At 52.1% G+C, this 16,135-nt stretch overlaps 3 protein-coding genes across 3 annotated transcripts; 2 read left to right on the forward strand and 1 right to left on the reverse strand.

The window, feature by feature from the left end:
• Positions 1-1,452: 1,452 nt before the first annotated feature.
• UCRPA7_7559 (putative chitin synthase 4 protein) lies at positions 1,453-4,836 on the forward strand (the record flags this gene model as incomplete). Its single annotated transcript, XM_007920087.1, has 2 exons — positions 1,453-4,336; positions 4,388-4,836. 2 exons carry the CDS (start codon positions 1,453-1,455, stop codon positions 4,834-4,836), a joined length of 3,333 nt encoding a protein of 1,110 aa, XP_007918278.1.
• A 3,532-nt stretch (positions 4,837-8,368) lies between these two features.
• UCRPA7_7560 (putative wd repeat-containing protein) lies at positions 8,369-10,610 on the forward strand (the record flags this gene model as incomplete). Its single annotated transcript, XM_007920088.1, has 3 exons — positions 8,369-8,435; positions 8,565-9,364; positions 9,429-10,610. The coding sequence occupies 3 exons, from the start codon at positions 8,369-8,371 to the stop codon at positions 10,608-10,610; spliced, it is 2,049 nt and encodes a 682-aa protein (XP_007918279.1).
• A 1,268-nt stretch (positions 10,611-11,878) lies between these two features.
• UCRPA7_7561 (putative serine threonine protein kinase protein) lies at positions 11,879-14,981 on the reverse strand (the record flags this gene model as incomplete). The annotated part of the gene is made up of 4 exons (XM_007920089.1): positions 11,879-12,421; positions 12,475-14,125; positions 14,179-14,627; positions 14,685-14,981. The coding sequence occupies 4 exons, from the start codon at positions 14,979-14,981 to the stop codon at positions 11,879-11,881; spliced, it is 2,940 nt and encodes a 979-aa protein (XP_007918280.1).
• Positions 14,982-16,135: the final 1,154 nt, after the last annotated feature.

A 16,135-nucleotide genomic window follows, 5' to 3' on the forward strand; every position in this document is an offset into this window, starting at 1 on the left:
CCAAGGAAGGTAGGGAGACCCGGGCAGGAAGGAAAAAAGAACCTGCTTTGCAGCATGCACCGCGCCTTCCTTTTCATCCACCACCAACGCACGCCGATTTCCACAGCGACGACGCTTGGAAAGGAGAGCCATTCCCTAACAACATCATCATCACAATCACCCTCGCTCGTTTCCCGTCTCGTTTCCCTTTTTCGTCTGTCAGTCGATCGCTTCATCTTTCTCCGCATTCAACTATTGTCTTCTTTCCTGGGGATATCCATTCAATAGTTGCAACACTGGGCGTTGCTGGGCTATTTTGACGCCAGTGCCTGCCACTACTGTGCTGCATTGACTACCACTACCGAACCGCCGATTTCCAAGCCCATCCTACGAAACACCGCAAGTCTGCTCCTCTTGCAGCCTGCCTGGCAGTGATCGATCTAGCCGCTGAAAACACAACCTTTCGGTCGGTTGCCCTCTGAAACCGCCTGTTCAACTCAGCCGCCTCACCTGCGGCATCTTCGCGGTCGAGCCTGACATTTGCTGTGTCTCCAGGTGATACTATATTACGCCGCCGGGCTGCATCCACCGCATTACCGATGAAGGCTTGAGAGGGGATCAGGGCTGGAACGCTATACCTTCGTGACCAGGTGCAGAACTTGGAAGCGGGAGTGACTACCGGCCTTTGGGGGTACCAGCTCAGCCTCCGTCTGCAACCCTCTCGGCCCAATTGCCTCCTGTATTCGTTGGCGCCGGTGCTCTGCAGCAGCGCCATAACATCACCTAAGGGAACCCCTCGCTATACCAGGGATTGCCAATATATCCACAGTTACTGTCGTTACGGTGGCTTCCTCGCCATAACACACCTTTTCTGTAAGTCTCAAGTTCTCAACACCAAAAAGGTCAGGTTGTCAGTCGTTTCGTTGCACTGTGCCTGAGCCAAACACTTTCGTTTTCCAAACCCCCATCGTCTCTCTACTGCGTTTGCCCAAAACAAGCCGTGCACGGTCGACAAAAGTGCCCTGACGCGACAAGAGTTTTCCGCTCCTTTCTTCCCGAGAGGGTGAAGTCCCCATTCTTCTCGACGTACTACCGTCTTTAAACAAGACCTTGACTGACCACTGCGAGTTCAGGACAATGTCTCTCCCCGAGCGACCTGGTGCAAACCCCTCCTACGACCGAAATGCCTACCGATCGTCTCCGTCACGGCGACGGCAGGCTGATGTCGAGGCAGGAGGGTATCACCCAGTAACTGGGCAGGGTCATCAACGTGCGCCTTCAACGAGCTCTTTCGCCGAGACGATTCAGTCTCCTAACGGAAATGTAGAGAGGATGCCTTTATCGCCACCCCCGAACGAGCCTCTGACCCCGTCAGACCAGCCTTTTCAGCGAAAGCGCAGTCTCATTCGACCTGAGAGGAACAGAATTGGAAAAGACCACCCAAACTACCATTACCGAAAGCATGCTGCAAAAATGAACGTTCTGCCGTCTTCAACCGGCAACGACCCCATTTTTGAGGATCTTGAGGGCACCACCGACATCTCCGGATCTCATGCTGGTGACGCCATCTCAGATACTTCACCATCAAGGGATTTCCCGAGCAGATCGAATAGTGGCGAAGCTGAAAAATCAGGAGCCAGGCGTAGGGTTTCCCGAAGGACGAGTCAGGGTGGGAAAATTAAGAAGAGAGAACACAAGAAGCCAAAAGAGATCGAGGTCATACGGCCTCCGAACTTTTGGAATGTCTACTGCGCCATCGTCACCTTTTGGTGTCCTGATTTCGTCCTAAAGTGTTTTGGCAAGTCGTCAAAAGCACAAGCAAGGGCCTGGAGAGAGAAAATGGGCCTGATCAGCATTATTTTGTTCATCATGGGTGTCGTTGGTTTCCTGACATTCGGATTCACACAAGCTGTTTGCAGTACACCCCCGTTGAAGCTGCGAGTCAACAAAGTGGACACTGGTTACATGATTTTCCATGGCACCGCCTACGACCTGACTAACTCCCACCATCCTGCTGCTGAAGGAATCCCGAAACGTCTTGATGGATCCGGCGCGAACGTACTTTACGACTTGCCTGAGAAACACGGCGGCCAAGACGGCAGCTTCCTCTTCCAAAACGTCAATGGCAAATGCAAGGGACTCATCACCCTGGCAGAGGGCTCCGACGTTCCGACAGATTCAGACGATAACTTGGCATGGTATTTCCCGTGCAAGCCTTTCAACCAGGACGGGTCGACTGAACCCAACAAGACTTTTGAATACTACCTCGGCTACGCATGTCATACCACAGTCGCGTCTCGCGATACTTTCTATCTGCAATTGAACGGCGCTGCTGATGTTTATTTCACTTGGGATGATATCAAGAACAGCTCTCGTAACCTCATAGTGTATTCCGGCAACGTCCTTGACCTAAACTTGTTGAACTGGTTCAACGACAGCCAGGTCGCTTATCCTGATCGTTTCAAGGAATTGAGGGACACAAGCACAGCTGCCAACCAGGCAATTCGCGGCCGCGATATTACGCATTCTTTCCAGTCTTCTGAAGATAAACATCTGGCTCAGTGTTTGGAACAAATCGTCAAGGTTGGAACAGTGGACTCAGAGACCGTTGGTTGTATTGCATCCAAGGTTGTCCTCTACCTGTCCCTTGTTCTCATCCTGTCGATCGTGGTGGCCCGCTTTGTGCTGGCCTTGGTCTTCCAATGGTTCATCAGTAAGACATATGCCGCCGCTAAGACTTCACAAACGGCCGATAAGAGGAAGCGTAACCGTCAGATCGAGGACTGGACTGAGGATATCTACCGTGCTCCGCCTCGATTCCCTGGGGATGTGGGTAGCAGTGTTGCTGGTGCATCTTCAGACCGCACAAGCAAGCGTGCTAGTACATTCTTGCCTACCACGTCTCGGTTCTCAGCTGTCTATGGTTCAGAGAGGAACTCTCGACGACCTGGAATGCCTACGACCATGGCAAGCCAGGCGTCTGGCGCGCAACTCCTCCATCCCAACTCAATGTACCCTCAAGGCAACGATAGTCGAAGCAGTTTCTTGCGGTCTGACCCATATGCCGCTAGCACTGCCAGCCCAACTGATGGACCCGGCCCAGCTGGCTTCATCCATGAAGCCGTCGTGCCTCAACCTCCCTCGGATTGGATGCCGTTTGGTTTCCCTCTGGCTCATTCCATCTGTCTTGTTACCGCCTACTCTGAGGGTGAACTTGGTATACGCACTACCCTTGATTCGATCGCCATGACAGATTATCCCAATAGCCACAAGGTCATCCTAGTTATTTGCGACGGTATCATCAAGGGCAAGGGTGAGAGTATGTCTACTCCTGATTACGTGCTTGGCATGATGAAGGACCATACAATTCTTCCCGAAGAGGTCGAGGCTTTCTCTTATGTGGCCGTGGCCAGTGGTTCCAAGCGTCACAACATGGCCAAGATCTATGCTGGATTTTATGACTACGGCGCTAAGTCCGCCATTCCCCTTGAGAAGCAGCAGAGGGTGCCGATGATGGTTGTCGTCAAGTGTGGCACACCCGATGAGCATACCAAGTCGAAGCCTGGAAACCGAGGCAAGCGTGACAGTCAGATCATCCTCATGTCCTTCCTCCAGAAGGTGATGTTCGACGAGCGCATGACGGAACTGGAATACGAGATGTTCAATGGCTTGTGGAAGGTCACTGGAATATCGCCGGATTTCTACGAAACTGTTCTCATGGTGGACGCCGATACCAAGGTTTTCCCGGACAGTCTCACTCACATGATCTCTGCAATGGTCAAGGATCCTGAGATCATGGGTCTTTGCGGTGAGACAAAGATCGCCAACAAACGCCAGAGCTGGGTTTCCGCCATTCAGGTGTTCGAATATTTCATCTCTCACCATCAATCGAAGTCTTTCGAGTCTGTTTTCGGTGGTGTTACTTGTCTTCCTGGCTGTTTCTGCATGTACCGCATCAAGGCGCCAAAGGGTGCACAGAACTACTGGGTTCCTATTCTCGCGAATCCCGACGTTGTTGAGCACTACTCGGAGAATGTCGTCGATACCCTGCATAAAAAGAACCTGCTGCTCCTCGGTGAGGATCGTTACCTAACGACTCTTATGCTCCGCACTTTCCCCAAGCGTAAGCAAGTTTTCGTGCCCCAGGCGGTGTGCAAGACCACGGTCCCAGATACCTTTAGTGTTTTGCTGTCCCAGAGACGACGATGGATCAACTCAACCATTCACAACCTGATGGAGCTGGTCCTTGTGCGAGATCTCTGTGGTACCTTCTGTTTCAGTATGCAGTTTGTCATCTTCATCGACTTGATCGGTACACTTGTGCTGCCAGCTGCAATCGCGTTCACATTCTATGTTGGTAAGTATTGATTATCTCCAATATTGCTTGTTTGACGCTAACTGTTCCTAGTTATCATCTCAATTGTCAATTCTCCGCCACAGATCATTCCCCTTGTTCTGCTTGGACTGATCCTGGGTCTGCCTGCTGTCTTGATCGTAGTGACTGCGCACTCCTGGTCTTATGTGGTCTGGATGCTCATTTACTTGATCTCTCTCCCTATCTGGAACTTTGTCCTCCCGATGTACGCTTTCTGGAAGTTCGATGACTTCTCCTGGGGCGACACGAGGAAGACTGCTGGAGAAAAGACGAAGAAGGCCGGCATAGAGTACGAGGGCGAGTTTGACAGCAGCAAGATTACGATGAAGAGATGGGCTGAGTTTGAGCGTGACCGAAGGACGAGAGCCCAGTACTGGGGCTCTCGAGAGAGTGTTGTTGGCGGCCACCACAGCAATAGCAGCCAAGTGTGGTCGATGCCACCTGGACACCAGCACTACGACGAGTATTATTCGGATGCTTAGGCGAATGGTCTAATATCAGTAGCATCAGCGGTTGGAGAAAATGGAATATCATTATTATCGGTTGTAATATGGGCGGTCTTGTTTTGGTATTTGTCCCCAGGCTCTTGGGTTCCAACGCCTCGTGTGGACTGTTTTTGGCGCGTCTGCTGGTCTCCCAAAGATAAAGGTGGTGGCATATGGAAGGCGTAACACAATGTCTATTAATTCACACTGCACTGTACATAGCCGCCAGCACCTAGCTAGAATAATATTATCCACTGTCATTTTGGACACGAGTATATCGCAGACATGCAAAACCACAAGCGATGATGTTAGCGGCAGTCTCCTGGGTCTACGAGAGGTCCTTGCACCTATCCGAGGAGTCGGACCTAGATCCGCCATGCTTGTCTGGACTCGGTCAAGACACTCGCGGGTGGATCTTCCCCAGGGCCCTCTCTGCTTGGCTCGATGGGTCTCTCACAGGCGGCCAGAGAGGCAAATGGGACAGGGTTCGGGGCGGCGGTGGCCTCCGAGTGGTTTGCTCGCTTAGTTGCTTGCTGGTACGCTTTGGCGATGGACGGGGCGGGCCCCAAGAAACGAAAACAAGAAGAACAAGGAAAGACGGCTGGCCCGTCCTCGAGAGAGCCTGTCTCGCGCGGCAAGTGGCCGACTGGAACGGGTAAGGATCTATACCCAAGTAGGCAGCAGGATGGGTAACACAAAATGCGGAAGTTCGTCCAGCAGCAGCAGTCACCCTCCCGGCCAGCAGCGGGTGTGGGGGGCGTTCTCTTTGGGGCGTTGGGCTGGCCAGGAGGTGGTGACACTCATATTTCGGACGCCTCTTTCTTTGTCCCTTGGCTCGAGTCTATTGTGTTTTCTGCTGTGCCTTGTTTACTCGAGGCTGGCCTTGAGAGATGCTGCTGGCAGGGGCGGTGAGGGACAGACCGGCTCCGTAGATGAGTCCTGGAAACGAGCGTGAGCAGGGGACAAGACATCAGTTCGCCTTGCTCATGTCAGTGGGCTGGTCATGGACAAGGAACGCGGGAATTGTGAGGGCTGACGAGGGGCCAAGGGCCCTTCCTCTCCATCCTTTCTCACTCAGGGTCGAGATGCAACACAGTAAGAGTAAGAGTAGGTAATAATAAGGCCTCGTCTTCTTGTGACTCCTGGCTCACAGGGCTGTTGCTGAGCTGTCATAATCGACAGGCCGAGCCTTGTGCTGCTGGGTGGGGAGCCCTTCGGCTAATTGACCAGACAATCTGACAGCCTACCAAATGGGCAGTTCGGGCCTTCATAGGACCTGTACATGTCTCTACTGTTCTGGCGAGAGAGCGCGATAATGAGAGCACGGTCGAATGGCTCGGGAAGCTGACATGTCCTGACATGTCCTGACACGTAACTGTACGGAACTGGTCGAGGACTGCTTTCCGATAGGTGTCCCTACGGACGTGCATCTGGTTGGAGATAATAGAGAAAAGCGATTACTGTCGACTTCGTCCGAGTATGGCGTCCGTCAGGGAAAAAGAGAGAGGGAGAGCAGGAGATGACGGCGGACGGGTGGTGAATATGACTTATCACATTGTGTTTTGCCAGAGCGTATTATTATACCTCACTCACTCACTCGTGGTCGGGGCGGGGGGCCCACCAACGGCGGCGGAGAATGGACGATGGAGGAGCGGGCCTGTGTTGCGACTCACCGTGTGCTGGAAACGGAAGTTCTGAATCAACGCAGGAGACAGCTCACATTGTGTGTATGTGTGTATGTATGTATGTGTTTGAGTGATGACGGTAGGTATCATGCCTCGAGCTTGCCCAGGTATCTTTCAGCAATAGACAGAAAGAGAGGGGCTTCTCAGTAAACACTTGTCTGGCTGTTTACATAGGTTTGCCCGTGATGCCTGTGATTATTTCCGGGTCTCTCATACGGGCATTACTGAGGGCAGATTTTCCGGCTGAAGAGATTCCCAGACATTGCGCAGAAACTGGGTAGTACAGAGGTGTAAGTAAGCGTGGTGTGTGTAAGTCGACATCTCGATGTGAAGAGCCCAAAGCCATCATGAAATACTACCCGGCCCAACCTAAGCAACTAGCATTAGTGCTACCGGCCCATTTGCCTTCTCAGGCATGTCTTGGATATCTCAGCCAGCCAGCAAGTAGGATGCTGCCCTGTGATAATCGACATGTCAACCGGAACTCAATCATATAGACAGTAGTACTGGTAGCCGGTTATATCTGTGTGGCTAGTTGGTAGCCAAGGAGGAGGCGGCGCTGATCTTCGGCAACCTTGTCTAGAGGTTTTCTTTATTGCGTCCTCTTGACTGGGCCTTGTCTCTGTTGAGGACATTTGTATTGACAAGCATGAGAGCTTTGCACCGTGGCCTATGCAACCGCAGATACCAGCCAGGCAGGAGGATATCTTCTCTAGAATTCAACCAGGCTAATGATACATCCACAATTCCGTCAGGCTCTTTTGCTCCCTCTTCAATGTCAAGTCAAGTCGACAGACCGAATGGACCTTTCGCAATGTCTCACATTCTAGGTTAAAGCAGCTTTCCCGGAGACAGCTCACTTTACCGGTCCCAGCTAACCTCCTCCACTAACCTGGATCTCACCCATTCCGGCACCCGCACCGACGCCCACGCCCACGCCCACGCTTATTAGTTCTAGTGTAGATGGCCTTAGCGACCTTTTGTAGGGCATGCTGTGCTATACCTGCCTAATTCTAGGTTTTGCCCACGTCAGGGTCCCCACTCTCCAACGCTAACTTAGTTAACGCCTGTCAGTGCCCGGGGCCGGTCTACTGTGATAGTGACGACCTTGCTGCGTCGACACTTCAAGTACATTTCCCATCCATGACCAAGCAAGCGGCTTCTCTCGCCTCAGCAGCGCCGAGCGACCCCCGCTGCTGCTGTTGCCGCTGCTGAACTCACACCTCAGCATTCACCACACCTCAATCTCACCACCTTTTCCTAATCCTCCTTTGTAATAACATCGTCGACTCCTCCTCCTCCTACTCCCCCTACTCCCATTACAGGTGTCTAAACGACCGGAAGCGTTTCTGTCTGCCTCAACTCTCCTGGGCATCAAGACACCGGTATCCCCTCATCCTCACCAGAGCGACAGGATCGCGGCTGCGCACGCACGCACGCACAACACCAAGGTCGAGGGAAAAGTGAACTGCCAGCCAGTCCAATTAATTATCACTCTGCAGCAAATACCTGCAACCAACAAGTGACTTGACGACAACAACAACGCCACCATCACCACCCGTCGGGGCCCAATCCTTACTGGGCAGGATTTGCCCTGTTGGTTAAGGAAGCTTGGCTGAGGAATAAGCAAGCTCAGACATTACCAAAAGAAAAGCACCTTGCCGGCCAAGAAGAAAAAGAAAGAAGCTCATACTCGGCACTGCGCGACTGTCAGCCCGCTAGTCTACCTGCTGATTTGATCTGGTCTGTTTGTCTGTCCGTCTGCTCGGATCGGCTGGATCTGGAAATCCTGTACCGTACCAAATGCGCGCACCTGTCAGGCCGCTGCCGTACAAGAAGTAGCCATGCGGCCTGACGACCACTACTTCGACTCCTCTCCCCCTCCGCCCGCCCCCTACTCCAACTGGCCGGGTTTGTACGTGGATCACAGCCAGGCCGACGTTGGGTCGCCCTCTCCCAGCCTTCCTCCCTCACGTGCCACTCTTCCAGGTGTTCGAGACAATTCTTCGAGCGTAGCGGACAACCAATCTGTGACATTAGATGATCAGCAGAGCGAAATAGCCGATTCCCGCAATACCTCCTTCCCCTACAGCAACGGCTTCCTGGAGGACGAAGACGCCCGAAACGAGCAAGAACTGCAAGAGGAGGATCATGGTGTTGACTACGACGAGGATATGTCAGACGACGATGGCGGCGTTCCTCTGTGGCTTATGAACGAGGGAGGCTTCCACGGCGTGCTGCTCCCAGCACTCGAGGACGATACGGATGCCTCTGACGAGGATTCGGATATGGCCAACTTGGGTCACCCACACAACGGCGCCGTGACCGATAATCCCATACAACCACAAGAAGACGCTGCTTTTGCCCCTCCTATACCCTTCGATACCTTTATGGATATGCAGGACCAACTCCAATTTGTGCCCACGCAGGCGACTAACCCACCGGTGGTATCACAGCAGCTCGAGCAGCTCGCTGGGTTCTTCGCTGACGAGGCGGGAGGATTCGATGGAAACCACCCTACTGCCCTGAGCAACCCAAATCCTAACACTCTGGGACCAGAGAATCCTGGCCTTTTTGACTTTCTTCGTCACTGGGCTTGGCAAAGCCGGTGCTTGCAGGGCCTGGCGCGAGAGCGGGGTCGATATCCATGGCTTCCCCAGGTCAACTTGCAGGCCTCAGAGCGTGTACCATTCATCGGTGTGAACCATCTCGAGGGAGATAGATTCGACTTCCAAGGTATCGACTGGATGAAGCTCGGCGTAACGAGGAGAGAAGCGCGGGAGCGGCGCCTACTGACCTATAAGAACTATGTGAACAAGCCCGGCTCCGATAGATGGCAGGTGAGTATTCGACTTTCAGCCGCCTGATTGGCTTTGATATTACAGTGCCTAACTCTGTCTCAAGCACATGGACGTTGTCATCCCTCGATCAGAAAGCTTCTTCAGATTCCGACGCATGGACGTTAGACGAAACGTCCACCTGTCACATTTCCAGCTACGTAACGTACTGGCTTCCACCTCGAGGAGTCAGGTTTTCTACACAGGCAATTCGACCGTGCACCAGTTCAACCCCATATCTGGCGAGAGCCGGGTGGCTATGACAATGCTCGACACATCGGGTACTCATATCTCGACATTGGCCGCAGATCATGGTATCCTTATTGCGGGAGGCTTCAACGGCGAGTATTGCCTGCGACGCCTCGACTCAGATCTGGAGGGTGAGAGCGAACAATGCTACGAAGGCACCATTACGAATGCTGCTAGCAATATTACAAACCACGTCCAACTCCATTTGTCGAGAAGCTCATCCAGTCCCCGGGCCGCCTTTGCATCCAATGATACGGGATTTCGCATTCTAGATATCGAGTCGGAGACATTCCTGTCCGAGTCAATCTTCCCATATCCGTTGAACTGCTCTGCAATGTCTCCTGACCGACGTCTACGAGTTATGGTTGGAGATCACTACAATGCCATCATTACTACCACAGATGGCGATGGCCGCTGTGAGATCCTGCAGGAATTGACCGGTCACCGAGATTTTGGCTTCGCGTGCGACTGGGCAGATGACGGATGGACCGTTGCGACTGGTTTCCAGGACAAGGCGGTCAAGATCTGGGATGCACGGCGTTGGACGAATAGTCAAGGCGTCTCAACACCAGTTTGCACGATCCGCGCTGAGATGGCTGGAGTCCGCAGCCTCCGCTTCTCACCTTTAGGGTCTGGGAAGCGAGTTCTGGTAGCCGCGGAGGAGGCCGACTATGTCGACATTATCGATGCTCAAACCTTTCGACGCAAGCAGACCATCGATCTCTTCGGAGAGATTGGAGGCGCCTCGTTCGCCAATGACGGTCAGGACCTCTATGTCCTTTGCTGTGACCGTGTACGGGGCGGCGTACTTCAACTTGAACGCTGTGGACTTGGTACAGAGGCGACTCATGATCCGACGCACCAGTTTGGCGAGCCCCGCTGGAAAGACAACAGCTTCGACTGGCCGGAGTATCCCACGACCTCCAGACGCGTAGCTCGAGCATCTGAGACCCGCAGAAGGAGGCGTGCTCTAGCTGCTGGAGAACTCGAGCCTTTCTAAAGATTCTAATACTGCACCACGCAGCAACCGAACAACAAAACCTTCTCACGCCTACCAGTGCGTTTATCCGAATTTCAGCTGATGCATAACGACTCGAATCTATGACGAATGGAGGCGTTGAAGGGCATTGGGAGCGTTGAATTTCTCAGGATGATTTATTTGTTCTCTTTGTCTGAAATTGAGGCATTTGACCGTGCCATCGCCAACTGCACAATCTGCAATCAATACCCCCTTGTCAATTTTTTTTTTTTTTTTGCCTTTCTCATACTACACCGATTTCTAATCTTCTGACTGAGACCATGGACTGGTCGGTAGTATACCTTTTATTCTTTTATTCCAAGTTCGGCACAATGCCAACACTGCCTACAGGGCAAGCATATCTTGCATACGGACCATATTCAAGGGTAGATATTATCCGGCCTTCGCTCATCCTTTTTTATCATCATTATCTGGACGGATACGGAATAAGCACAAACCAATTTGGCATAGCCTAGGTACATGGCATCATCATCATCTGACTACAGAAAGGGGGGAGTCGAATCCAAAAGGGAACGAGAATACTTTGGCATAGCTTTTGCATGGAAACATGGCCCATTTTCTGTGTGTGTTTGTTTGTATCCCATCACCCCAGGAGGAGTTGGAAGTATGAGTTTCTCAGAGACTCGGGTTCGGATATATCGTACCGTATGTATATCGATGGACAAATTCGTTTCGCAGGAGACGTTGAATACGACTGTATACATACGACCATGGCTGTTAACTCTAGCACCCTCTCTGTGCCTTGCTCGCTGCCTTGATAATATGATGGTAACAAGATTTACATCAGATGATGACCATCACATGAATACATAATCACGACCATCATATATGCAATGCTTATTCATAGGTGGGAAGTCTCTTGACAACTCCAGAGGATCAGAGTGATTCTAGAAAGGGAAAACGAAAGGACTAAGTAATAAACAGGTAGGTAGGTACCATACACAACACAAGATACGCCGTGCCATGGACGTTGCCCGACTCCGTCAAGCCCCAAAAATATACAACACCAAACAGCAAAACACCCTTGATTATATCAGCCTCATGCTGCGTCCACGGATATCTGATTAGGGACGAGCTGGAATGCAGTCGTGACCCGAAGAAGCAGCCAAAGTCAAGTTGTCTCGTCTCTCGTGATGCCAAAGACGCCGCAGTGATGGAAAGAAAAGTCATAAAGTGAACATGTCACACTCATAGAAACCACCCCTGAAGTCCGCTCCCGCTCAGGCGCTTCACTTCTTCTTGCTCTCGTCGATGTCGGCTCCGATCTCCGCTGGCTTGCGCGGGTCGACATAGGCAGTGTAGCGCTCATCACCCCAGCGAGCGCCGATGGTCACCCATACATGCTTCTGCTGCAGAGGGACGTTCTTCGTCTCGCGGGTACCAGTCCAGCGGATGCGACCCTCGCGAGACATGTCGCTGTTTCCAATGCCTCCGTTCATGACCCATTCCTTCACAACGGTCTTGATGAACTGCACCTTCTTGCGGAAATCGTTGGCTGCGGGGATCCCCTGAAGCTCCACAGGGATTTCCGGTCTGCTACGCGTCGGGTTGCTAGCACTACGGGTAGCAGTACGAACGCCAGACTTTGACTGCGTTGCGAAGTTGAGGAGGGTCTGCAGAGGATAAGAGAGTACCGTTCTGTCGTCGAGGGCAGATTCCTCCATAGCCCCGGTCTCTGCTAGCCGCTCAGCAGCCTTTTGGGGAAGATGCCAGAAGTGGCACCAAGTGCCGGTGGCATCGATGACGATCTTGGTATGATCGGGGAAGTTGAACTACCGTGTCGTTAGTATTGATTTCGAATCACAAAATCATTGAGGAGACATACCTGAAGGTGTCCATCACAGAAAACCCAGCAACCGACATCCCCAAACCTCTGATAGAATGTGACTAAGTCGCTCGGGGCTGCAGTAGGGTCCGTGATGGTAGGGGCACGCATCTGAGAGTCTCCGGCAGGACCGTCAAGTTCTCTTCCGTAAGCCAGCATGTAGTTTGCGAACTTTTTCCACAACACAATGCGCTCTCGCTTGCGGTGTTCATATGGCGTTTGTCCAATGCCCAGTTTTGCAGCAGTGCCATCGGGATATACAGGTACTCTGAAGCATTCGGGATCAACACGCACTCTTGTCATACCGTCCTCGCCGTTGTTCTCGTAGAAGTATATGCCCTGGGTCATAGGGACAATCTGGTGTCTGTCGGAATATGTACGGTCATTCTTTCGCTGGACATGGCGTTCTGCATCATGAACAAGGAGGCATGCTGGCGGTAGAAGGGCGGTCTTATTGCCTTCAGTTGTAGCCACGCTTCTGAGGATGCACCCAACACTGCCGTCGTTAAGGATATAACCAAGACCAAACTTGTTAGTATAATCCACCCATTTGACAACAATTTTTGGTAGTGCTGGTGCCTTGTCCTTGGTAGACACAATTGCCATAGATCGTGAGTTCAGTGCACGCTCCAGCTCTGTCTGCAGTCTGCGAAGACGGTCCAGAACAGCGTCAGGTCTCGTACTAGAAACAGATTCCTGATACTCTGAAGGATCAAAGAGAGTGACCATCTCATCCTTGTTGAATGCCTGAATAGGAGTTTTTTGTTGTGGCTGCGGCTGAGGGACCGTCGCTGATCTCATACTTCCAGCGGACCTACTCGTAGGCAGTTGAGCCCTTGTAGAGCGAGTAGTGCCTTTTACAGCCTCTTCATGAGCCTCGACGGAAAGAGCACCACTCATTGTTAGTGGTGCCTCTTTCTTGCTCCGGGATCGAACTGTCGTTGGTCTTGTTGGAATATCTGCAGTAGATTGCGATCTGACAGGCAGTACGGGGTTTGCAGGCCTGTTCTGTGCTCTCTGTTGAGCAGCAAAGCTCTGGGGTGGCTGTCTTAGAAGACCAGACGGTGCCTTCAGTGTCGCATTCACCGTCAAATCCTCCGTTCTCTCTGACAATACAGATGATGATTGAACAGCCAAAAGCTGCTGCTGCTGTATTTGTTCCCGTTTCACCTCATCGTACGGTCGGTATACAATGCTCTCTGCCAAAGGTATCACAGGTGTCAGACCGTGCTTCTCTTCTGCGGCAATCTCTCTCCAGATAGCAGTATGAATCACCCGCGTCTGATTCCATGGTCCAACACCAACTTCCCGACAGACTTCACGAAGGTTACGGAAGTTGCGCTCTTCCATTGCGGAGTCATTGGCAGCTTCGTAGAAGACCATCTGCTCTGGCGGTGCCTCCCTTAGTCGTGATGTGATGTCTGACTGTACAGGCATATATCCGACAGTGAAAAAGGGGTGTTGAACTATCGTGTCCGGCTCTGGTCGTCTGTCGGCATCCTGAAGCATCATTGCGACCAGGTCCTTAGCCTCCGGGCTAACGTACTTCTGATCGACGCTGGGCCATTCATAGTCTCTTTCCCTCGCCCGGCGATAGATCTCATCAGTTGTGGATGACTGAAAGGGCGGTTTCGATGTGAGCATCGCGAACCTACATAAGTTAGCATTCAAAGTAGTCACAAACGAAATTACTGATAGACGCACATGATGATACCCAAGCTCCAGATGTCCACCATATGATCATGACCAACTTTTCCCTTCTGCAGAATTTCCGGAGCAATGTAATTTGGTGTTCCGCACAATGTTGTCCGACGAATGGTTTGCATATCTTTGCCCGTCACGAGTAGCGCGGCCAAGCCGAAGTCACCAACCTTTGCATTCATATGCTTGTCAAGGAAGATGTTGCCCATTTTGAGATCTCGATGAATAATGCCTTTCGCATGCATATACTTGATTGCACCAGCGATCTGTACCGTGTAGAAACGGACTTCTGGTTCTGTCAATCCTTTTCGGCGCTTCACCATGTCCATGAGCGAGCCGTTCGGGCACAGCTCAAGCACCAAATAGGTGCAGCTCTCGAAAGTAAACGCTCGATGGAATTGGACAATGTTCTGCTGTCTCATCTTTGACTGGATTTGCAGTTCGGTTTGGAACTTGGTGGCATGTTAGCTTCAGGTCTTCCTGGCTCGAGGTAGCTGAGGGGTGCGAACCTTCTGTTCCATCTTAATTGGCATTGAGCTCTTGACAATCTTCAAGGCATACTTCTTCCCTGATTCAACATGCTTGCCATCATAGCAGATGGCAAAGCCACCTTTTCCTAACAGCTTTCCAACCTGATAAACAGCACCATTCTTGCGATCGGAGCAAGGAGGTTCGATGACCTGAGGTGGTGGAGGAGGAGGATGCTCCTTGTCTTTGGCCGACTTGAGTTGTGCCACAGCCTTGGTCTTGAGATCATTTACTCGTTTAGGGAGCGCATTGGCATCTCTCGGGGACAGAGCTTCCATGTCGATGCCCTTAGCTGCCATCCTGCTCGTGGATGACCGGGCAGACCGAGCCGTACTGGCTATTTATGACTGAAAGGCTCAGAGCAGGCGGGCTGAATGGCGGTATACTACTGATCACAAGAGCCTCGGCAAAATCAGTGCTTGCGATGCGTCGTGATTACCTGATGTTGAACATTAGCCCTAAAGAAATTCGCTGGATGCAACACGTCTCTCGTGGTTTAGTGTAGGAAAATGGCTGCAAGGGAAGGGGCATGAATTGCTGAAGCAGATGGTGATGTTACGGGGGCGGTGTGTCTTGTTGGGATTGGAGGACGATCATCGTGACAAGAAATGTGGAAGTAAACAATCATCAAGAACATTGGAGCGATGGAGGACTTACAAGTGGTTGATCTCTGCGACGACATGCAAAAGGCGACGACTGCGGAATAGCAAGTATCCTGAAGACTAGATATGATAATTCCGCCGGTGTTGAGGCTATTGTCAAGTTTTGGCAGACGAGCCGGAACCGAGCTCGATGCTAAGGTCGGGTCAGGTCAGGGATCCACGGTCTTCGTTTGTTGCCTTTTTGGTGGTGGTCGTGCAGGGCAACAGAACAGCAGCCTGCGACCGGGGTGTGGTGCGTGGTGTGGGGACCATTGTAGAAAGACGGGAAACAGGCGGGAGCAAGCTGGTGTGGGCCACACTCCAGCGGGTTCTATCGCTAAGCTTTGCTTGGATTGGTCTCCTGCAACGCCGTAGCCCCGCGGAACGTCAGCGAAGCATTCGTACCTGGCTGACTATCACAGGCAGCCAAAGTTTTAGGTCGATAAAACCCGTGCGACTCGCAGCAGTTCGTCGAGACGAGTGCGCAATACGGCTTTTCGATGTGATACTGGCCGATTGCCAACCGGTAGCGAGGCGCAAAGATAGGATACTCCCGCCCGGTGAGCTGGACCTGCGCCCGATTCGTCAATCCCATCCGGACACGCCGGCGCAATGGTGCCTCTTCCTCTCTTCAAGCTCGGATCGTTGTTCATTCGGCATATATCCAAGTATGGCGCAGTGAGTGCTCAAGCTTTTTGATTTAAATAGTAAACTCGTCTAATGATAGAGAGCAGAATCGGATCAAAGCACAAGCGCATGATCATCCGGGGTTTCGGCAGTTCGCCGCAAAG

The sequence above is a fragment of the Phaeoacremonium minimum genome (assembly GCF_000392275.1).
Source record: "Phaeoacremonium minimum UCRPA7 unplaced genomic scaffold PA7_03_scaffold_541, whole genome shotgun sequence".
Classification (NCBI taxonomy): domain Eukaryota; kingdom Fungi; phylum Ascomycota; class Sordariomycetes; order Togniniales; family Togniniaceae; genus Phaeoacremonium; species Phaeoacremonium minimum.